General features: G+C 39.1%; 1 protein-coding gene across 1 annotated transcript in view; it reads right to left on the reverse strand.

The window, feature by feature from the left end:
- Positions 1–9,700: 9,700 nt before the first annotated feature.
- Positions 9,701–24,376, reverse strand: part of LOC127448061 (polypeptide N-acetylgalactosaminyltransferase 5-like) — a 28,121-nt gene continuing 13,445 nt past the window's right edge. The window contains exons 9-10 of the mRNA XM_051710333.1: positions 21,162–21,305; positions 9,701–10,256 (exon numbers count right to left, since the gene is read on the reverse strand). Coding sequence (XP_051566293.1) covers positions 10,116–10,256; positions 21,162–21,305 — 285 coding nt within the window. The 3' untranslated portion in view covers positions 9,701–10,115. The remainder of the gene's footprint in view (positions 10,257–21,161; positions 21,306–24,376) is intronic.

Raw genomic sequence — 24,376 nt, forward strand, 5'->3', positions numbered from 1 at the left:
ACACGTTGATGCCTGCTCAATGTAGTTTGATTTGCTTTTTATAAAATGTTGCTACACACATTTTTATTGTTCTTTTTTTCTGTACAAAGTCAATAACTATGTTAATATGAAAGAACATGTACTTCAGAGAAAAGCCGCAAGATCGTCAGATAAGCCCAAACAGAGTTTATGATCAGACAGACAGACAGGAAGAGAAATCTGCAGAGGAAATGGAAGACAAAGGAGGAGTAAATCAACAAAGCAGAGATATTCAAGGATGGAGAGAATTCAGTGAAAGTTACCAAGATGATGCTAACAGCAGTCCTAGTGTGAGAGAGGACAGTACTGTTGATCAGTGCCAAAAGACAAGGGAGGGAATTCAAGGTAGTAAAGAATATATACTTTTGATTTATTTGGATAGTGTGTTCATTTAAGCAATATCACTATCCTTCATGCTGTATGTTGTGTATGTGTCATTCATACACAGATGTACATGCTTGCAAATGAATAGCCTAACAGCTGTGCTGATATTCAGTACAACAGCATGAATAGGAGTTTAATAGTACATTTAAACAGTTCTACAAACAAAAAAGGTTAATAACCTTTCAGTCGAAATTTTGGCCAATTAGTTATATATATATATATATATATATATATATATATATATATATATATATATATATTTTATTGATTTATTTATTTATTTATTTTTTCTGCCAATGAAAAGAGTTTCAAAAGAAGCCAAAGCATTGCGTGTCACCAAACAACACACAAACTAGAACAGAGTATGTGAAGATAGTGGAGAATTTCACTTTTCGCTAGCTTCCCTCCTGGTTTGAGAGAAAGCATGGTTAACACTGACTTTCAAATAATTGCTCCAGGCAAAATCGCACAACTCTGCTTTCACTCTGCACCACTCACATACTCTGGTCAGGAATGGCATTGTAACAATTCAAGGAATGCATGGGAAAGGAGAAAGCTGGGACTGGCTTGACAACATATAGACATTTATTGTACAAACACTATACACTTTTCTGTGTCACATCACACATTGCTTTTCAGCAGTCGCTTCACATGAACACATTGATAAACACACATCTTCAGGCATCTCTCTCTCTCCATCTGCCACTGTCTCCTCTCCCTAAATACTCCCGCCGCCCCTCACTGGAATGCGAGACTGGTGTGGCACACAGGTGGAACTCATTCACCACTTATCTCCCCCGCCTCGCTCTGCAAAGATGCCGCTTGGCCCGTCCTGCTCGCCACATACCCCCATCGCCACACTCAGGCCGGGGAATTCTCCAGGCTGTGATCTACTCCCCCCCCCCCTCCCCCATTTCTATGGAGGGAGTGTTGGCACATTAGGATCCGACCCGCATGTGCCTGGGAGAGGGAAAAGGACAAGGCAGGGGGAGGAATAGAGAGAGAGAAGAAAGCAGAGAGAGAGAGGCTAGAGAGATGGGCTCGCCGGCCCCGGACACGCTGTCCCCTGGCGGATGGCAGCGGTTCCTCCACCTCCCAGCGGATGGCAGTGAGTCCTCCGACCCCTGGCATAGGGCAACAGCTCCTCCGCTTCCTGGCAGACAGCAGCAGTTCCTCCAGCTCCTGGCAGATGGCAGCGACTCCTCCATCCCCTGGCGGATGGCTGCGACTCCTCCATCCCCTGACAGATGGCAACGGCTCCTCCACTTCTCGGCAAAAGGCAGCAGCGAGGACTCCATGACAGCGCATCCTTCATCCTTCCCAGGTTTCGGCACCAGTGTAACAATTCAAGGAATTCTTGGGAAAGGAGGAAGCAAGGACCGGCTTGACAACACATAGACATGTACAAACACTATACACTTTTCAGTGTCACATCACACACTGCTTTTCAGAAGTCACTTCACTCTAACACGTCGACAAACACACAGCTTCAGGCATCTCTCTCTCTCCATCTGCCACTGTCTCCTTTCCCTAAATACTCCCACCACCCCTCACTGGAATGTGAGACTGGTGTGGCTCACAGGTGGAACTCATTCACCACTTATCTTCCCTGCTCGTCACAGGCATGAACAAACAAGTAAAGAGAAGAAAAAAAGGGAAATTTTCTAGAGCTGTTTATACTACATATTAGCCCTCTGAATGCCATTTGGCAAGTCAAGTTAGAGAACTGGAACTAACTGTTGTGTAAGTAAGGGATAATGTACAATGAGCCAGCTATTATCGCAAATAAACCCCAGGGTGTGATCGTAGACCCCAACACAAAGCTAAAGTGTCTATATCATCCTCATGAGGTTTATTTTGTGATAATGGCCAACTGTCTGTTCATTACCCTACCTGTTACATGTTTGGCAAATAAATAAATGGACATGAAATATTGATTTAATAATTTTTTTAAGCTTACTTGTAAAGATTGCTGATGATATGAGAGAAAAGTAGCACAAAAAATAAATAGGAAAGATGACTTGCAATAGAGCTGTTCAGCCGTGACGTCAATTTGTAGGCAAACCCTGGATTTTCCTATGGGGTTTATCAACTTATGAGTAAAATAAGATCTGTGGTAAACATTACTTTGTGATACGGTATTTTTTTCATAAGAAAAACAGGTTCAAAGGCTGAAGATTGAACTTAAATTCTAAATAAGTAATCGATTACTTTTTATTTTTATTTGTTAGACTATTCAACTAGAAAATAAATAGAAAATACCAATCCTTAACTTCATCGTACCGAAGAAAGGCGGTGGGTTGCGACCAATCCTGGACCTGCGAGTACTGAACCGGGCTTTGAACAGACTCCCGTTCAAGATGCTGACGCAAAAACGCATTCTAGCGAGTGTCCGGCATCAAGATTGGTTTGCGGCGGTAGACCTGAAGGACACGTACTTCCACGTCTCGGTCTTACCTCGACACAGACCCTTCCTGCAGTTTGCCTTCGAAGGCCAGGCGTACCAGTTCATGGTCCTCCCCTTCGGCCTGTCCTTGTCCCCTCACGTCTGCATGAAGGTCGCAGAGGTAGCCCTTGCCCCACTAAGGGAAGTGGGCATCCGCATCCTCAACTATCTCGATGACTGGCTAATCCTAGCTCACTCTCGAGAGTTGCTGTGCACACACAGGGACCTCGTGCTCCGGCACCTCAGCTGACTGGGGCTTCGGGTCAACTGGGAAAAGAGCAAACTCTCCCCAGTTCAGAGCATCTCTTTTCTTGGTTTGGAGTTGGACTCAGTCTCAATGACAGCGCGCCTCATGAACGAGCATGCACAGTTGGTGCTGAACTGTCTGAAGGCGTTCAGACGGAGAACAGCAGTTCCACTGAAACTTTTTCAGAGGCTCCTGGGGCATATGGCATCCTCAGCGGTGGCCACACCGCTCGGGTTGATGCATATGAGACCGCTTTAGCTCTGGCTTCAAACTCGAGTCCCGAGATGGGCATGGCACCACGGGACACATCACGTGGCCATCATGCCGATCTGTCACCACCTCTTCAGCCCTGGGATCAACCTTGCATTTCTACGGGCAGGGGTTCCCCTAGAGCAGGTCTCCAGGCGTGTCGTGGTTACAACGGATGCCTCCAAGATGGGCTGGGGCACCATATGCAATGGGAACACAGCCGCCGGCTCCTGGACTGGCCAGCGGCTGCGTTGGCACATCAACTGCCTAGAGTTGTTGGCAGTTCTGCTCGCCCTGCGGAGGTTTCGGCCGTTGATCCAGGGCAAGCATGTGTTGGTCTGGATGGACAACACAGCGATGGTAGCGTACTTCAACCGCCAAGGCGGTCTATGCTCCCATTGCATGTCATAACTCGACTGCCATCTCCTCCTCTGGAGTCAGCAGTGCCCCAAGTTGCTACGAGCCACTCACATCCCGGGCGACCTCAACACCGCAGCGGACGTGCTGTCATGTCAGGTTACCCTCAGGGGAGAGTGGAGACTCCACCCTCAGGTGGTCCAGCTGATTTGGAGTCGATTCGGTTGAGCACATGTAGACCTGTTTGCTTCCCGGGAATCCTCCCACTGCCCGCTTTGGTACGCCCTGACCGAGGCACTCCTCGGTATATATGCTCTGGCACACAGCTGGCCCCCTGGACTATGCAAATACGTGTTTCCCCCAGTGAGCCTAATTGCACAGACCCTGTGCAAGGTCAGGGAGGATGAGGAGCAGGTCATCCTAGTAGCACCCTACTGGCCCACCCAGATGTGGTTCTCAGATCTCATGCTCCATGCTCCTTTTATACCCGTATGTCCGGGGGAGTGGCATGCAAATTCCACCCGCCAATACTTATTGGCCTTTTTTCAAAAAAGCAGAGGTGTCTGGGGCTCCCAAGAGTGACCCCTAGTGTCACTACATCGACACAATGTCTCATTCCCTCCATCAGGGAAAGTAACCAGGATGTTTCTCCGGGCTCAGCTAATTATCCCTAATGTGATCCCATCCACCAGAAGAGCACGCTATTCATACGGTAATATGCTGAGGCGATCAATACAAATGGTAAACGCCCCCAACAGTGCCTTAAAAAGCATCAAGTTCATTCATTTTTCTGCGTGTTTGGAAGATGGCACGCTACACAGGTGAGGAAGCACCTGGATAGTGACGAAGAGTTCGCATTTTCCTCAGAAGAAGAGCGGGACTCCGACAATGAACGTTTGAAGAGTGACTTGATCCAGCCGAGGATACAATTTAAGATGAGTAAGTCATTTAGTTTTACTTACATATTAGTTGACATGCTATTTTATATAAACATGTACATATTTTACTAGTTGGACTATTTCCAGACTTGCCAGCCAGGATTCAGAGTATTGAAATTTGAAATATGTCCTAATAGGCAAGTTTTAGTTACATTTAAATGTTGTTTCGCCTAAAGCAGGTATTTAAATTGTATGCTGTATGATATCAATATGATATGTAATATGATATAAAAATAATATGCATATTTAGATTATATTTTAACTAGTGTTTATGCTGCCTCATTATCATCAACGAAGCTTGTGCTTGCAAATATCTGTTCAGGTGTAAATGTGTAAAATGTGCTGTAAATATGCCTATATTAGAAAATCAGCATATTAGAATGATTCTGAAGGATCATGTGACACTGAAGACTGCAGTATTGATGCTGAAAATTCAGCTTTGATCACAGGAATAAATTGCATTTTACAATATATTCAAATAGAAAACAGTTATTTTAAATTGTACAAATATTTCACAATATCACTGTTTTTGCTGTATTTTGGATCAAATAAATTTAGCCTTGGTGAGCAGAAGAGACTTCTTTTAAAAACATTAAAAAATCTTACAGATCTTAAAACTTTTAAACAGTAGTGTAGGTCTAAAGTTTTTAAGTAAAATCTTTATGTAAAGAAAATTAATAGTCATATTACTTCTTTTAACTTAAACTTGATTTTGTGAATAAGCTACAAACAATACATTCAATCATTAAGTCTCCTCACATTCATTCTCTCTCAGGGGAGGGGTCTTTGTCTCCTCAGGTGTGAATCACATCAATATTCATGATCATCCACACCTCCTCGCATATGGCCTTTCTAACACTAAAAGTGTCTTACAAAAGTTAAATGACTATATTGTTTTGTATGAATGAGTGATCAGGATGGGTTTCACATCATTTCTGTAGCACAAACTCTAGGCTATAAGATCCAGTTCTCAAAAGTCTTACTAACAAATGTTTAGTATGTGATATATGGCCTTATTTCAGTGACTTAAAATTTTTGTTTTTTCAAAAACCACACATAAACGTTATTTTCTCAAAAATACAAACATGTACATACATGTTGTTCATATATTATTGTAGCCCAGTTTGTGCTTAAAACAGTGTTATCAGAATTTATATATATTTTTAAGCAACTGAAAAATAGCACAAATGTCAAGGCATGTCAAAACTTCTCCAGGGCCCAAAACACCCTCAGACCCCAGAGGGTTTTAATCCGGATGAATACATTAGTTTAAATGAATCTACTCCTCCAGGTTATTGTTATAAACATGAGCCTTGTCTGAAGGGGTCGAGGAGGAGGTGTTGCTACAATTTACAGTGAAGTTTTTGGTGTTACTCAGAGGACAGGATATAAGTTTAAGTCTTTTGAACTAATAATGCTTAATGAGACACCGTCAGATATAAACAAAAAATCTCTGTCGTCTTTTGCCCTTGCTACAGTATATAGATCACCCGGGTGGAACTCAGATTTCCTTGGTGAGTTTGCAAATTTTCTATCAGAACTAGTAGTTAATGTAGCTAGAGCTTTAATTGTTGGTGACTTCAACACTCACATAGATAATGAAAATGACACATTTATCGACATTCTCAACTCTCTTACAGTCAGACAAAATGTGACAGGACCAAATCGTCGGCATAATCATATGCTAGATTTAATTCTGTCATATGGAGTTGATGTTGATACTATAGAAATTCTACCGCAGAGTGATGACATCTCAGATCATTACCTCATCTCATTTGCTGCAATCAGCTAATGTCACTCAATCTACACAACACTATCATTCAGGTTGAACTATTCTTTCGACCACTAAAGATATCTTCACTAATAAACTTCCAGAACTGTCTCACATACTCATTAAGCCAAAAAGTCTAGAAGAACTTGATGTAATAACAGAAAATATAAATAAAGTCTTCTCTAGCACTCTTGACAGTGTTTCCCCCCTTCGATTACAGAAAATTCAAGAAAAAAGTCCAGCACCATGGTACACTCATGCTTCAAGAGAGCAGCTCAGAAAATGGAGCGCAAGTGGAAGAATACAAAATTAGAAGTATTTTGCGGTGCATTGAAGGATAGTGTCTGTTGCTACAGACAGGCACTTAAAGCTGCCAGGTCAGCATATTTTAGCAAACTCATAGAAAATAACCACAACAATCCTAGGTGTTTATTCAGTACTGTGGCTAAACTGGTTAGGAATAAAGCATCGACTGAACCAGATATTCCGTCGCAGCACAATAGTAATGACTTCATGAATTTCTTTACTCATAAAATAGAAATAATCAGAAATAAAATTGGAACTATGCAATCAACTGTCACAGCACCTCAGAAAACAGCGTCTCATAATTTTCCTCACGAGAAACTTCAATTCTTCGCTGTCATAGGTCATGAAGAGCTAACAAAACTTATCAAAAAATCAAAAGCCACATGTATTTTAGATCCAATACCAACTAAGCTCTTAAAATAGGTACTCCCTATAATCTCAGAACCTCTTCTTAATATTATTATCTCCTCACACTGTTTGGGACGTAGGCACACTCACTCAGTTTAAGTCTAGACTAGAGACTCATCTATTTAGCCAGGCACGCACCTAATTTATCCATCAACTCACAATTAGGTTGCTTTAGTTAGGTCTGCCGGAACCAAAAACATCTATCATGATCTATAAATCTGCATAAAATTGAATGGCTTCTACACTAATATAATTCTATTTGTTTCCATGTCTCAACCTCGGGATTCATATCATGAGGTTACCAGAGCCGGCCATATCCAGCTCCGTTCCTGCTTGGTGTCAGACTCCACTGCTACGTGTCGCTGAGTGATGACGACAAACTACAGTCGGTGCTAGCCAGACATCACTTCAGTCTTTTACGATGGACTTCAGAAGATGAACTGATGCCAACTCCAACTGTAAGACAACGAATACTTCGTATGCTACAGCCTGAACCTTGAACTTAGGATGGACCCCATCAAACCTCACCGAAATGACCTGCCTGTTGAACTGTGATGCACTGCATCGATCTCTGCCTGCATCACCGTTGTCTATTTATGGACTACACTCTTGAAATGGAATACATAAACTATAATTTAACTGCCAACAAAAGCCTTCATCAGCAAACTAACAAAGGACAATGCATCTATGTGAACTTCTTCAGTTAATCTAGGATGGACTTCAAAGACATTAATCTTACAGTTCATAAAAAATATTTTTTTAAACACTGGACCTTAACACTTGCTTAGTTTACAGATTTTAAACCATAACTTACACTGCACACAAATAACTCATGTTGTTTAGCCAGAGGGGAACTGGCCCCCACAGTGAGCCTGGTTTCTCCCAAGGATATTTTTCTCCATAAATCAACATCTTATGGAGTTTTGTGTTCCTTGCCACAGTTGCCTTCAGCTTGCTCACAGGGGTTCTAAATACAATTATTATTTAATTATTTAATTAATTTTTATACACAATTTACAATCAATTTAATCAAACTACACAATGATCACTCTAAGACTTTATAGATTTTACAATTTCATTTTTTGTTAATGCATGATTTTGTGTAAAGCTGCTTTGAAACGATGTGTGTTGTGAAAAGCGCTATAGAAATAAAAATGACTTGACGATCACTTTTTCCCACAATTGGGTAAGACGACGAACTCAGGTAAGCGCTGAAATGGTGTTTTGCAAGCACAAAAGTAAGGGTTTCCTTTCCTATACAGTAGGTGCATCATTATGCTGTGCTACATTGAAGTGCATCATTATGCTGTGCTACACTGAACCTCTTAGAAAAGTAACATTCTGTATCTTATCGGCTTCATCCTGGAGGAGGACAGGGCCAGCCTGACATCATTTGAATCTACAGCGAGACAAAATGCCATCGTAAAATTAAAAACAGCAAGCACCGGAGCAGTAACCAACAAGCCCTTTTCAAATAGTATTTGCCTACCAATATTTGAGAGCCCTCATGATCCATGCAGTCATTAATATGCAGCAACGGGAGACAGTCAGGATTTGTGATGGCATTGATTTAACAAAGATCAGTGCAAAAGCAGTAGGTATCATCACCAGGATTCAGGAGAAGCTCCAGCTATGTTACTGGCCAACATGTACTCTACATCTCTTTGCAAGATTTAATGTTTCTCCTTATTAATGTGATAACAAGCTTCCTTGTGGAACTCCTAAAGTACATCATACATTTTTTACTCCTGTAAAAAATCGTTTTTTTTTTGTTTTGTATTGATCTATTTCCTGCACACACCTAGAGTTTTGCTTCAGATTACATTATTTAATCCACTGAAGTCATATGGATTACTTTTATGATGGCTATATGTACTTTTTGGAGCTTCAAAAATTTGGCACCCATTCACATTTTATGGACCCACAGAGCTGAAATATTCTTCTATCTGGGATGGCACGAAGGTGAGTAAATGATAATAGAATTTTCATTTTTGGATGAACTATTCCTTTAGCACTCTGTCAATGGTCACTTTTCATTCATGGAATAAATTAATTATGGCTAACTGCAAATATCACATTTCTACAATGGCATTGGGAACTTGATGCTGCTTACATGCTGCTAGATGATAGTAAAGTCCAAGACGACTGTCATATTGGTAAACATAACATAGACAAAACATCACTGAGTGCACCTTTAATTTGTCACCCCTCTTCCATTCTTTATCAGTGGGTATGACAGACCTTCAACAGAAGAGGGTGATCAGCAATCGAGTCGAGTTGTTTTGAATTGGCAGGTCAATCAAATTTTGGGAAAGGCAAATATGTCACTAGTTTAATTAAATATCCAGTCAATATCATATTAAATTAAACAGGCACTTCTGTTAGAGTAATTATCTTTACTACATTGTCTAAAGTAGTCTTGAGCATCAGAAGTGAGATGTAGGTGCTTGTAATGTCACATGTGGAGGAGGTTTTTGTTGAAAACAGCTCCCTCTAGTGGAAAATAATTTTAATCTATATACACATTTATTACAACAGAAACATGATGTGAAAAATGAACACCTTTACAGACTGCATACATTCAACATTAATTTTATTGTCAAAATCTTCAATAGGGTTTCTGTTGTGCAAAATATTTATTTCATTTGCTCTTTTAAAATAAGATATCCATTTCCAAAGGCATTTCTCACCCAAACCCTCAAAATACCAATAACCAGTACTGAACCCTGAACACATTCGAGTAAGAATGTCAAAGACAAAGGAAAAAACAAAAAACAAACAAAACAAAAAACATCTGTATTTCACAAATGAACAAGGACATTGCACAGACAAAAACCTCTCTCTTAAACCACAATTGTGCACACATTTGAAAACCTCCACTTAAAGCAAGAGAAAAAAACACAACAAAACCAAAAGGAGTGAGTGGTGATAGTGAAGTACAACTACGTAAGGATCCTTGAGGGCCAGACTTGAGTGAGTGACAGTCTAACATCACTGAGCGTAGTAGTGTGTGAACTGCCATTTCTGTAAAGTGTTGATGGCATCACAGTCCTTCAGGAAGACGGCATCAGCTTTAACTCCAGCCTCCAGACAGATGGGTCGGAAACTGCCCCCCATCTTCAGATGCTCCGTCTAGACATAGAGAGATTTAGAAGGGAGTCTTTGGTCAAACAATATTTGCACAACTGAATCTAGAGCCAGGTACTCAAAACAGCATACAGCTGCACATGAGATCATTTATAAGAGAACCTCATGCATAGAAAAACAATTGTTCAATTAATACAGCTTTTGACAGATCAAAACTGTAAATCTTCGTCAGATCTCAAATTCCAAATTTGTAGCCATTGCTCAGGTAGGGACTGACAGTTAGCTTGCATGAGGATGTCAACTTGAATTTAATTATCATATCTTTTTAAATATCTTTGGAATTTTTTTTATATGTCAGCAGCCAATATATTATTGGCGGATAACTCTAAAAAATATTATTATTATTATTACAGTTAGTAGAATTAAGCCAATATTTTCGCTGAAAATTTTGTTCCGTTTATTTGCTTGCGGCAGAGAATCTCTTACTGCCTATGGCTTCTGTTCTTGTCAGGCAGTCTCAAGTGTCAATGCGTCTGTGCATACAGAGCATGTGTGATCTGGACAGATAGTGTTCTGATAGCTACACTTTTAAAATCAAGTTAGCACCTCACGTTGCTCTGTGAGGATTATTTCAACATCTATGTACCATGTTACGTTGTTTTGGGGCTTGCTTTAATTGGGATCGTCTTCTGTAAGTAACAATATGCTATTTCCCACATTACTTGGAGTGTTTTCACTTACTCCATGTAAAATAAACAGAATATGCCATTTTGCTTTAATTACTTACAGCAGACAACTATTCAAATCAGCATACGCCTGTATTATAGACACACTTCTGGTTTGTTATATCCGCCAAACCTTAAATAATAAATTAGGAAACCCTAATTCCTAGGGCAGGATTCAAGAAACATTCTTAAGAGGAAAATTCTACTTTCTACTTCATTTCTATCTTAAGGAAAAAGTTAAGAATATTTTGTATTCACTAAAATAAAAAATTAAAAATGTCTAACAGGGTTTATCTTTTTCTTAAGTACTTAAGAAAAAACTAGATGAGTTGCGTGGCACCATGCGAGGGTTGGATGTGTGAACGGCGAGCTCTGCACACTTTGCTAGTTTTTAATACTTTTAATGTCATTAACCGGTGAGATTCTATACACCCTGATCCATAACTGTTCTATGAAGACAATGTCAAAGAATTCAAAATCCTCAGGATCTAGAGACATTAAAAGACACTTACGTGCTCAAGCTGATACCCCTGACAAGGCTGCAGACCGGGGACTCATTTTGGACAGTGCGGCGGGAGAGATTTAGTGTCAACTGGCGAGCATGTTGGTGATGCTAGCGAAGATCATAGTGGACTTGGAGGATCTTGCTGTAATATGTCGATCAATAATGGCCATGGAGACTAAATTCACTGAGATGGTTACAAGAGTTGTGGACGTCAAGAAATGGATCGATTATCTGGAGTCATCGGAGAGGAAATTAGCTGCTAACCCGTTAGCAACCAAGATGGACTTGCAACGTGTTTCGGAAAAGTTGGAAGATTTTGAGAATCGTAGCCGGCGAAACAACGTCCGAATTGTTGGAATTCCTAAGAACGAAGAAGGTCGAGATATGGTGAAATTCGTAGATGAGCTCTTCCCAAGTCTGCTCGACATAACAGGCCATAAGCTGGAAATTGAGCGAGCTCACAGAGATCCGGCTCGTAGATCCGCTGAGGGAGAAAGGCCCCGATCAATTCTAGCCAAATTTCTGAGATCATCCGATAAAGATCTCGTGTTATGCGAGGCGAGGAGTAAAGGAAGCCTTTCTTTGAAGAACCACAGCATTTTCTTGTTCCCAGACTTTGCGAATTCGACAAGAGAGAAACGTGATCGATTAAAGGAATGCAAGAAACTCTTACATCAACGGAAGGTCATTCTGATGTTTCCGGACAAACTGAGAATAGATACTAAGGATGGCCGCAAAACATTTTCATGCCCACAGCAAGCATTGTCCTTCATAAAGACAATGGAATGAGTAAGTCATTGTGTGATACCATGCAGCCGAGTGGACCTGACTCACTGAACATTCACTCGACTGTTCGAGGAAGCTGGGCGCCTTCTTTGTTTCTTTTTGTGCTGGTTCCGCCTAGCGGCCGGAGTATGTTTTGTGGAGTAACACTCCTTCGGAACAGTTTGTGGATGAATCTGCACGTTATTTGTTCTTATGCCTCCTATTGTTTGGAATTTGTTTTCTGGAATATTTCTTGCAATCATTGGCATGATTAAGGCACTTGTTGCTCTCGTGTATCAACCAATTGTGGATTAATCTACATGTCATTGTGTTTATCCCGCCTATTGGGTTGACAGATTCTTTTCTGTTGTGTAATTCTGTCTCACAAAATTTGTTTAGAGGCACCAGACTTGAGCAATCCAACGGCAAAGGTGTCGTGGGGGCTCTCGTAGACGTACATGGACTGTTTGAGTTTAAAGGGATGGACGCCGGTTGGCGCTGTCATGCGCGGGGTTAATGCGCACGTTTTTCTTTTTTCTGTTTGTTTGGATCTGGGGGAAGTTCGGGTTTGTTTGTTACTCTAATGTTGGAATGTGGTCTTTATAATTTTGTTTTTGACACACAATCTATTTTTTCTAATATGTCAAAATGTCAAATGTTAATATGAGTGGATTGTCTCTCTCCACGTGGAATGTGAATGGGTTGGGGCACCCCATAAAAGAATGAAGGTTATTTCTTTTCTTAAATGTAAGAAATATGATACAGAGTTTCTTCAAGAAATGCTTCTTTCCCTGCAGGAAGCTGAAAAATGTGGGAAGATATGGGGTGGGCGTGTTTTCTTTAGTGCTGGCTCAAGTAAGAGCAGGTGACTCATTACATTGATAAGTAAACATCTACAATTCAAATTTCTCAAACAGATTAAAGATAAAATAGGAAGAGTCATTATTGTTTTAGCAGAAATCCAGGGGCAAAGTTTGATTTTGGCTAATATTTACGCACCTAACGTTGATGAAAAGAGCTTTTTTATAGATCTTGAAGGGATGTTGCAAGCCGCTGGCACCCCTCATGATATAATATTGGGAGGAGACTTTAATCTTTTGATGGACTCAGTCCTTGAACAAAGTGAAGCAAAAGTGTGTAAGCCCCCTAGAGCAACAGTGATGCTTCACAGGATGTGTAAAAATCTTGGTCTTACAGATATTTGGAGACTTTTGAACCCATCTGGTAGGGACTATACATTTTTTTTTTTATCAGTCCATAGGATTTATTCTAGAATAGATTTTTTGTTTTATATATCTAAGTCCTTCATTTCATCTGTTGTGGATTGCTCAATTGGAAACATCTTAGTCTCAGATCATGCCCTGGTGAGTTTAGAGGTGTTGCCGCATATGGAGAAAAATAAATCATATAGTTGGCACTTTAATGTATCCCTTTTGCAAAGTCCTGACTTCCAATAAATGTTAAAGGCTGAAATCAATGTTTATATGGAGACCAACTGGTCCTCGGTATCCTCTGTGGGCTTGGCTTGGGAGGCACTTAAAGCGGTTCTTAGGGGTCAGATCATACAGTATGCCTTATTCATCAAAAAATACAAAGCACGAGAACTCGTGGAGTTGGAAGGGAATATTAAAGTGCCGAGGCAGCGCTGAAGCACCGAATGTTGTCTGATGGCCTCAGAGAACTGACCAGATACAGATATAATACAGATATAATACTTTTTTGTCGTGGAAGGTGGAGTTTTGGCTATTTTGGGCAAGACAGTCCTACTTTGACAAAGCAGGGAAGCTTTTGGCAAGATATATAAAGCAGAGAGAGTCTTTTTCTTCCATTCCCTCTGCTGGCGGTGAAATATTTACCTCAGCCATTGATATTAATAATGCTTTTAAAGAATTCTATCTTGATCTTTATAGTTCCACATCTTCGTCTACCGATAAAGATATTAGAAACTTTGTGGAACCATTAGAACTCCCTAAGCTGATGACTGAGCAAAAAAATTATCTTGATTCTGAGATAACCTTAGAGGAGCTCGGCGAGGTAATTAAGGCCTTGCCTACAGGCAAGGGTCCGGGGCCAGAGGGTTTTGCCGCTGAATTTTTTAGATCTTATGCTGCAGAACTGGCTCCACTTTTGTTAGAAGTTTATATGGAATCATAAAAGAATGGAAAGCTTCCGCCAACCATGACACAAGCCCGGATCAGTCTGATTCTTAAAAAGGTCCAAACGAGTGTAAGAGTTACCATCCAATTTCCCTGATCCAGCTAGACTAACCGATTAAGTTATGACATCTCTTATACATACAGATCAGGTGGAGTTTATTCGGGGCCGCAGCTATTATACATTAGACGTTTCATCAATATTATGTGGTCAGTGGCGAATGATCAGACTCCGGTCGCAGCCATCTCACTTGGACGCCGAAAAGGCATTTGATATGGTAGAATGGAATTATCTTTTTAAGATTTTGGAAATATACGGGTTCGGGAATACTTTTATTGGATGGATTAAGTTACTTTATAGATTATTTTACTCTGGATAGGGGCACCCGTCAAGGTTGCCCTCTTTCCCCATTATTGTTCTGTCTTGCCCTGGAAACATTAGCAGCCGCGATAAGAAAAGTGGATGATTTTCCAGGGGTTTTGGTGGGAGGTGTGGCACATCAGCTTCTACTTTATGCAGATAATATTTTATTATTCGTCTCTGACACTTCTAGATCTATGCCGTGCCTTCACAGAATTAATAATTCCTTTTATAAGTCCTCGTGATACAGAGTTAATTGGTCTAAATCTGAAGCTTTGGCTCTGACAGCGTACTGCCCGATAACGGCTTTTCAGCCAGGTGCCTTTCAGTGGCCCAAACAGGGCATTAAGTATTTGGGTATTTTATTCCTAGCAAATTTGTGTCATTTAGTTAGAGTTAATTTTGACCCCTTAATAAAAAGGTTTTCGAGCGATGTGGGCAGGTGGACTTCATTACATTTATTGATGATTGGGAAGGGTACCGTTATTAAAATGAATTGTATTCCAAACTTCAACTACCTGCTACAGTCACTCCCTACAGATGTCCCCTCTCTTATTTCAAGCAATTTGATATAAGTGAAGTCCTTCATTTGGAATGGGAAATGTCCCAGATTACATTTCAGTAAGTTGCATAGGCCGATTGATAAAGGTGGGATAGGCCTACCAAAGATTTTGTTTTATTATTATGTGTTCGATCTCAGACATTTCGCTCATTGGTCACTTCCACCTGAGAGAGCCCCTCCCTGGTTTTGTATGGGACAGGAAGTTCTTACCCCTATTTCACCATTGCAAAGCCTTTCTATCAAACTAACTGGAGAAGTTACATTACACCCCGTTATCTCGCATTTACACTCGGTATGGACAAAAGTTTGTTTAATTCGGACATTTATTTAAATGTTGCCTCGATCTTATGGCTTAACCCCAAATTATGTATTAATAAGTCCACAAGAGTGGATTGTGAGGGAGATTAATACACTCGGTAACCTTTATGAGAGTGTTGAGATCCTTTGAAAATCTGGTTCAACATTTTAGGATTCCCAGATCTCAGTTTAGATATTTACAGCTGCGCCACCTGCTCTGTACTAATTTTGGGAGTAGCAAACACCCCTCTAAAGCGGCCGATACTCTGGGAATGGTGATTTCTGCTTTTGGAGGCATGAGGCATCAGTGTATTACTCCCTGCTAATTCAGAGTCTGGGGGACGGAGGTTCAACTTCTCTAAAGAGATAATGGGAGAAAGATTTAAACTTGGTATTGGAGGAGGGAGAGTGGTCTAGGATTCTAAAAAATATCAAGCCTGCATCTAGAGATGCAAGGATGTGCCTTATGCAATTCAAGATTTTACATAGATTTGATTGGACCCCTCTAGATTGTATAGGCTTGGTCTTAAAGACACACCCACCTGCTGGCGATGCCAATCAGAGGATGGAGACATAATCCATGTCTTTTGGGGGTGTGTTAAGATCCAGGAGTTTTGGTTGAAGGTTCAGAGTCTTGTGTGTGTCGTATTGGGCACACGGGTTTCATTTTGCCCCAGACTCTGTATTTTGGGCGATGGAGCGGTCATCAACATTGAGAATAGACACATAAAGAGTTGGGTCCTAACCAGCATCATGATTGCCAGACAGATTCTTTTAAGGGGTTAGAGGTCGGCTGGAGCGCCCTCATTTCAGAAGTGGTGCTCGGAGATGGGAAGGGTGGTGGCCTTTAAAGAAGGGTCTTTTAGAAGACTAGGGAAATTTAATTTGTTTATGGAGAAATGGGGTGGATATCGTCATTGCTGGACGTGTAATTATTATCATTTTTTATTTTTGTGTGTGTCTATAATCATGTGTATATACTCATGTGTGACCACAGGGATGTTTGTTGGGGGTCAGGGCGGGGTTGGGGATTAGGAGGGGGAGGGGTGGTTGTGGGGTTTAAATGTTGATTCCATGTATATATGTTCTGCTGTTCTATATTTAAGGTAGGAATCAATAAAAAATGTTAATAAAAATAAATAAATAAAAAGAATTCAAATTCTAGAAAAAACAAAATGTCTTAAAAATAGTCATAAATAACATCTTAAAGTTTGGGTCAACTTTCAATTGTATTAAATCCCCAAAGACAGATGTTTAATGAATTTACTGGGTTGTTTCAAATGTAATGCGTTCTATCATTTTGAGTCGGAAGCCGTAATGGGCTGTTTATGTAGAATTTTTTACCAAAACACACTTTTGATTGTTGATTGATTGTATTTTGTTATTTTTAGTTTCAGCTTTCAAACCATGTAAATGTTATCATGAAATTAAAACAATAAATGTTGTTTTGTAGCTTCTTAATGTGGTGACAAATCATGCTAGTCAGTTTAAATGGATGTGCTGCATAGCGCTCTCTCTCCGTGACCTCTGGAGTCCATAGGAACATACAGGTAATAATTATATCATTAGAAAGCTGAGACTGCCCTTTTTTATTTTTAAAACTTAAAATTCTAGGTCAAAGCAACTCAAAATGAAGGAGAGGGTCACAAATATAAAGCATTACAACATTCTAATACTATCTACATATAAAGTACTACTACAATTTTTTCATTGAAGTAAATTCCTCATTGAGAACCTCCAGCTCTTGTGTACTGAAGTTTGTTTCTTTTCTTTTCCTCCAAGTCAAATTAAAAGTTGTCAAATGGTTACCAGCAAATTATTTCTCCCATGACATTAATGTTGTTAAACTAACTCTTTTCACACACTTAACATTTTTAAAAAAATGATCATGAGGGGCTTGCTACTTTAAAAAAAAAAAAAAAAAAAAAAAAAGTTTATAGATAGATACATTTATCATTAAGATTTTAAAGTGTTGAAGTTTTTAATTTGTTGTATTAGACAAGGCAACCTCATGAGCAGGCTAGTGTAATCAGACAACATCAAATCCTGTCATTTTATTTTTAAGAAAAATACAAATAAAGTTTTAAAAATATTTGAGAACTTAAATTTTTTTCAAAAATTTCACTCAGTAGCATTACTACAAACTTCTTATAATTTATCCCAAAAAGTTTATTATTTTTACTTAAGAACATTTTTGTGAATCCGGCCCCAGTTCCAAAACTTCACCTATTTTGTTTTAAGAGAGTAGTTTTTAATTTTCATTAGCTAGAAGCTCCAGTTTTAAAATTATTGGTTATATCAGTATCAGCCACAATGAGCTTTAAATTATCGGTTATCATTATCAGCCCAGAAATTCCATTTTGGTGAATCCCTTGATATTAAACCAATTTCTGTCATTTTATTAACACAGGATGGAATATTTTAGAGACAAATCAACTAATACCACAAAACATCTTGGAATTTATCAAATCCATTGCTGATTCCACCAAAAATGATATCACTTCCTGGCATATAATGTCATTCAGCACCTGGCTTTGCTTAGTTATAGAGGTATTAGAAAAGACTAACAGGATGGAAAGTGACATTGGGGAAAAAACTATTAATTTAAACCAATTTAAACAAATTAATATTCCTAAGAAAACATGTTCTTTTGGAAACATTTTGATTAAAGAAAGGAAAGGAAATACTGAAGAAAAGTCTACTTCTTAATAAAAAAAATTTTTTTATTAATTTTTTATTTATTTTTTAATATTGCAGAAGTTAATGCATAGCACCCGGTGACATGGCAAAAATGGCAACATCCACTCAAACCAAAGCAGTAAAATTATTTAAAATTCACCCATGTAATTGATACTTGATTTCCATGTTTAACCCTCTATTGCTTCTGGGTAGCAAACCCATTTTCTTTAATTTGCAAACATATAATGCTTATAAGGTTTGGTAATGGTTAATAATAAAGGGATGACTTTGAATCTGGAGAACTGCCCTTAGAAAAGACATTTTCATTGATACGTCACCCATCAAAATATAATTCAAATTTGTTAGTGAGTAAATATAATTAAAAAAAATTTAAATTCAAATAAATGTATACTGTTCGTCGTGAAGAATTTCTGAAATGTGTTTGTTACCTAGAAGAAACATTGTACGACAGTAGAATGGATTTAACTAATGTGCACAGATACTGTAGTCAACATTCGGTAAACCGTTTGATGAGCCTGGATTCAAATACCAAAATCACTATTTGGTTATTCTACATGTGCAATAGAGGTCATCAACCTGATCCGAGCCTGACTTGGTTTTCTCTTGTGTGTTTTTGCATGCGTTTGCACTGTTTTTCAATGTAAACGCACTGGACAGACGTCTTTGACCGTTGCGTCACGTAACCAGTCCTGCTCGACCCGCTCCAAGCGGGATTTGAACCATTGGAGGCGGGCGCGCTAACATGGAGGCCAAAGGCGCACCTCCATCAGTGCGCCACTTGAGGCCAGTGGAGTGAGGTTTACACATACTGCACAGCTCTCACGTACCAGCTGGTTCCAAATACACTCACCCATCTACACCTCATTCCCATCCGAGTTATGGCATCACTGTAACTGGTCCTGCTTGACCCACTCAGAGCAGGATTTGAACCGGCGTCAGCTGGCATGGGAGGCGGGCGCACTAATGTGGAGGCCAAAGGCTACAGCATCTAGCGTCAGTCGCTAGATTACCTCTTGAGGCCAGTGGAGTGAGGTTTACACATACCGCACAGCTATCACCTACCAGCTAGCTCCCGTTACACTCACCCCTCTAAACCTCACTCCCATCCGGGTCACGGCACCACTGTAAGTGGCCCTGATTGACCCGCTCCGAGTGAGAATCGAACCGGTATCAGCTGGCATGGGAGGCAGGTGCTCTAATGAGGAGGCCAAAGGCTACAGCCTCTAGCGTCAGTCGCTAGTGCACCTCTTGAGGCCAGGGGAGTGAGGTTTAAACATACCACACAGCTATCACGTACCAGCTGGCTCCTGTTACAGCCGCATCTCATTTCTTTTTCAGCATCTAGCGCAAGACCACCGCATATATTACACACCATGCCAAGTTAAAAAGAACTTTAATATTTATCAAAACACCATTTTGTTTCACCATTCACTGCACTGCATCTAGCTTTTTTAGCGCAGGTGTCATGAAGATCCGACATAGCTCAGGTTGCAAAGAGGACTTCAAGTGACAGTAACACTTTTACACATGATTTCAGATTGTTTTGATCTGGCAAAGTTTAAGTGCTTGATAAACAGTCAGCCAACGTTTTTACCCCTTTGGCTTTGGTGTGCTGACAATAAAGGTTTAGCATTTAAGTTAAATGTTAAACCATTTAAAAATCAAACCATCACAAGGCTAATACAGGGTAATAAACCACAGCAGTGTAACTCCACGCTCATTACAATACTTGCGTTCGCTGCTTCAGGAAAATGTCAACCTGCCAGGGTGGAGCACGCATCAGGTTAAGCACTTAAATTATATATTTTCCGTTGGTTAAAAATACTATGTTGCAGGCAGGGACAGTTTGATTTTTTTTTTTTTTACTTTAATGTGAGTGATTTTATCATTTGAAGATCTATGTATTGTGCTTTTTTAAGCTCATAGCTCACTGAGGTCTTTATTCCCTGTTATTTTGAGTAGTGTTTGACGCATATCCATTGCAATAAACCTATTTTATTCCCGAGACCTGACACCCGACAAACAACCGAATAACTGTTTGTGAACCCTTGCAGTTTACCAAATATTAAAACAGTCAATGCACACATCCCTATAACTCACCTGTGCAGTGATGTCACGCATGGAGCCACTATTGAGAACATTGCAGTTGTCATAAGTTGTTTTTATTTAGATTTTTTTTTTTTTTTTTACAATCCATTATTAAAATATCTCCATTTTTAATATTTACATAACCTTTAAAGTTAACAAGTTACCTAGAAGACAATTCAATTAGATTGTGTCATTCAGCAGAATCAGAATGAGCTTTATTGCCAAGTGTTCTCACGTACACAAGGAATTTTTTGGGGGGATAGGGGAAACAAGTGCACACAGAACATTACAGTGAGACAGAGAATATAAAACATAAACACTATAAGAGTATAAATAGACATACAAATAATAGGACATATAACAAAATGGCATATGTACATGTGCTAGTGGTAATGTATGTGCAAGGTAGGGGTATGTAAAGTTACTGAATTAAATATGTGAATTAACATATGTACATGAGATATGTATTTACATTAATGCACTATGGGGGAGTCCTGAGGCAGTTTAATTGTTCATGAGGGAAATGGCCTGAGACAATGCAAAGTTTATTATGCTAATTTTTAATGTAATAAAACTGATCAACAGCATTGTTCATTGCACATTTTTGACAAGAAAATGTACTACTTAGTAGGAATTAACCTAATCATGTGAGAAGGCACAAGTGATCCATTAATACATTCAGAATGATCATATTGGGCACTAATAGATCCAGTTTCACTTTTTTGCTGCTGTATTTCTGGTGTATTGATGGACCACAAACTACCACTGAAGGTCAGATTTTGTCCAACACTTACCAGTGCTTTATCAGACTTGTGTATCCAGCGGAGCTCTGGCTTAGTGTTGTCACATGGCTTCATGATCACACGTGTCTCCTGAGAAGCTACACAGGAAGTGTTTTGTCTAAGCATCCTTAACCAGGTGTAGCTGAAGTGTTGACTCTGACAGGCGACAGAAGATAAGCAGATTTACAATGAGCTTATATGATGCAAGATTATACTGCAGAATATAATATCAATGTAAGACCTGTTTCACACCGCACACATAAACAGCATATAAGCATTGCAGCAGCGTAACTACAACCAGGGCCGCCCATAAGGGGGTAAAAAAGGGACATCTTTCAGGGGTCCAGCCACACCCCCAATAGTGCTATGATGTCTGTACATCGCGCGGCGTTGATCCAGCGCTCCAACATATTATATACATGCAACAGGAACCCCAATGTGTAGCTATGAACTGCTTAAATAATTTGGATTCAATCTGACTTACTGAATAGAAGTGTTTATGAGCCTGTCACTTTATGTGCAACTTACATCAAGCCTGACAGACAACTTTTTTAAAACAATGGGACACACCCAGACTGATTATTTCATGTTGCCTCAAAAGAAGAGATGGCTTCATGCTACCTAAATTTGCAGTCAACTGCATTTTGTCTGTTGCTTTTTCATAACTTTGCATGATCATACATGTGCTTCCAACACAATACCACATGAAACTATTTTGTATAGAGTTTTCTAACACTGATTTCAATTAAATCAAAACGGTGATATGTAGGATAGATAGTAAGTGCACATAACAAACATAATAAATGTTCACTTACAACCTTGAGGTAAAGTAAAAACATCTTTAAAAGAGCATAACGCAAACAGTGAAGCCTTTAAAAGGTGCAAACAATTGAGCAAACAAGCTAGTGCAAAAAAAGTAAAACATTCAAAGTATTGAACAGTAGAACAAGTGAACTAAATACTTAATGTACAAACTATATACACAATAAAAAATTAATTATGTTATGATCATTTATTCTCTTGTAGTTAGGGCTGCACGAAATATCGTTTCAGCATCGACATCGCGATGTGCGCATCCACAATAGTCACATCGCAGAACATGCGATGTAGTAAGGTAAACATATATGTCTACAATCTTTTTTTTTTCAAAGGGAAAACTAGCATTATATCTGTCTGATATGACGTAATTTACTCCGATTTATAGGTTCTTGGATACACCGAGTTTATTATTATTTTTTTAAAACACGGATTTCGTTGCTGCACGTTGTTGACGTGCAGGCTCTACTTGCGCATGACGAAATGATAAGCGAGGAACAGGCAAAAAAGACCAAAATGGAGAATTTGGTTGCAAAAAGAAATGCATAGTCAGTTATATGGAAATATTTCGGCTACAGACAGGATGATGTTGACCAAAAACAGGTACTTTGTTGAGTGTGCCTTGCAATTGTTACCACAACACGAGGCAACATGACCAATTTGTTTGATCATTTAAGTCAGCACCACAAATCTTTGTATGACGAGTGCAAAGCCAGATCTGAATGCCGTCCAAAGCAAAAAAACTATTTCAGATGAATTTGCCAGTGTATTTTTTAAGTTATGTGTTTTATAAACATTTTATTTTATGTTGTATTTTTGTAAACCACTCAGGGTTGGTGTATAGCTGCTCTTTTTTTATTTTTCAAATGGTTTAAATTAAAAAACATTTATTGTTTTCCTTTCTATTTTCAAAGAGGTTTGTAATTTAATGTGTAATGTAATAAATTGTTAAATGACTTATTTTGTCATTCACATTAATTCCCTATTGTGATAATGAAACATCCTCAGTGTAATGTTCTATTTTAACCTGGTTGGAGTACAGAGATAAAGCCTCCTGTTATCTTCTGGATCCCTTCTAGACACCACATTGCTTCATTCACAAATGAGCCCCTTTATTTTAGGGTAAGCAACATGCATTATTAATATCATAACATGTTAGATCATTGACTTTAGCCTGAATAGATAGAAGAGTAATACATGAATACAATGGCACCATGGTGAATTAAACAGTGTATTAATTATTATAATAAAATTAACTACCCAAAATAAAGTCATTTTCAGTGTCTTTTTTTTAATTATAATTTTCAATGAAGATGCAGTTCCCTACAAAATCACCCCAATCATTCTAGAATAATTAATTCTTCTCAAATAGAGCTATTCAAGTCATTTGGTGAAGTCATCCTGTATTCTTTTCATATCGCAATATATACTGCAGAAAAACAAAATATCGCAATGTCAGTTTTTTCCAATGTCGTGCAGCCCTATTTGTAGTCTTGTTTAATATTCTATATTTTCAATATAGTTTAATGTCATAGTCATCGAAGTGTAAATTGATGAGATGGACAGACTAATTGTTCACCCTCTCATTTTTGATCTGTTTAAAACTCACACTGATTTTTTTTCTTCTCCATAAATACACAGCGGATCCTGCACAGCAGCGTCTGTTCATTTATCAATTTAGATTTGGAAAACCTACAATAACAACAACTCAATGAACGTTTTAGGGAAGCTTACTAGCCAGTCTTACTAACCTAAGGAGCATGAACTACAAAGATTCCTGGTTTGGTTCAGGTTTAAGTTCCATGTGGAACTTGTTCACATATATACATTATTTATATATACTGCCGGCTAAAAGTTTGGAATAATGTACACATTTTGCTCTTATGGAAAGAAACTGGTACTTTTATTCACCAAAGTGGCATTCTACTTATCACAATGTATAGTCGGGACATTAATAATGTGAAAAATTACTATTACAATTTGAAAACAAATGATCAATGCAGGTGTGTATGATGCCATTTATATTCTTACATACTATAATATAACCACAGCATAAACTACTTAAACTACTTCAAAGAGTTCTCATCAAAAAATCCTCCACGTGCAGCAATGACAGCTTTGCAGATCCTTGGCATTCTAGCTGTTAGTTTGTCCAGATACTCAAGTGACATTTGACCCCACGCTTCCTGTTGCCATAGATGTGGCTGTCTTGTCAGGCACTTCTCACACACCTTACAGTCTAGCTGATCCCACAAAAACTCAATGGGGTTAAGATCCATAACACTCTTTTCCAATTATCTGTTGTCCAATGTCTGTGTTTCTTTGTCCACTCTAACCTTTTCTTTTTGTTTTTCTGTTTCAAAAGTGGCTTTTTCTTTGCAATTCTTCCCATAAGGCCTGCACCCCTGAGT

The sequence above is a fragment of the Myxocyprinus asiaticus genome, chromosome 11, assembly GCF_019703515.2.
Source record: "Myxocyprinus asiaticus isolate MX2 ecotype Aquarium Trade chromosome 11, UBuf_Myxa_2, whole genome shotgun sequence".
In the NCBI taxonomy this organism is placed as follows: Eukaryota; Metazoa; Chordata; class Actinopteri; order Cypriniformes; family Catostomidae; genus Myxocyprinus; species Myxocyprinus asiaticus.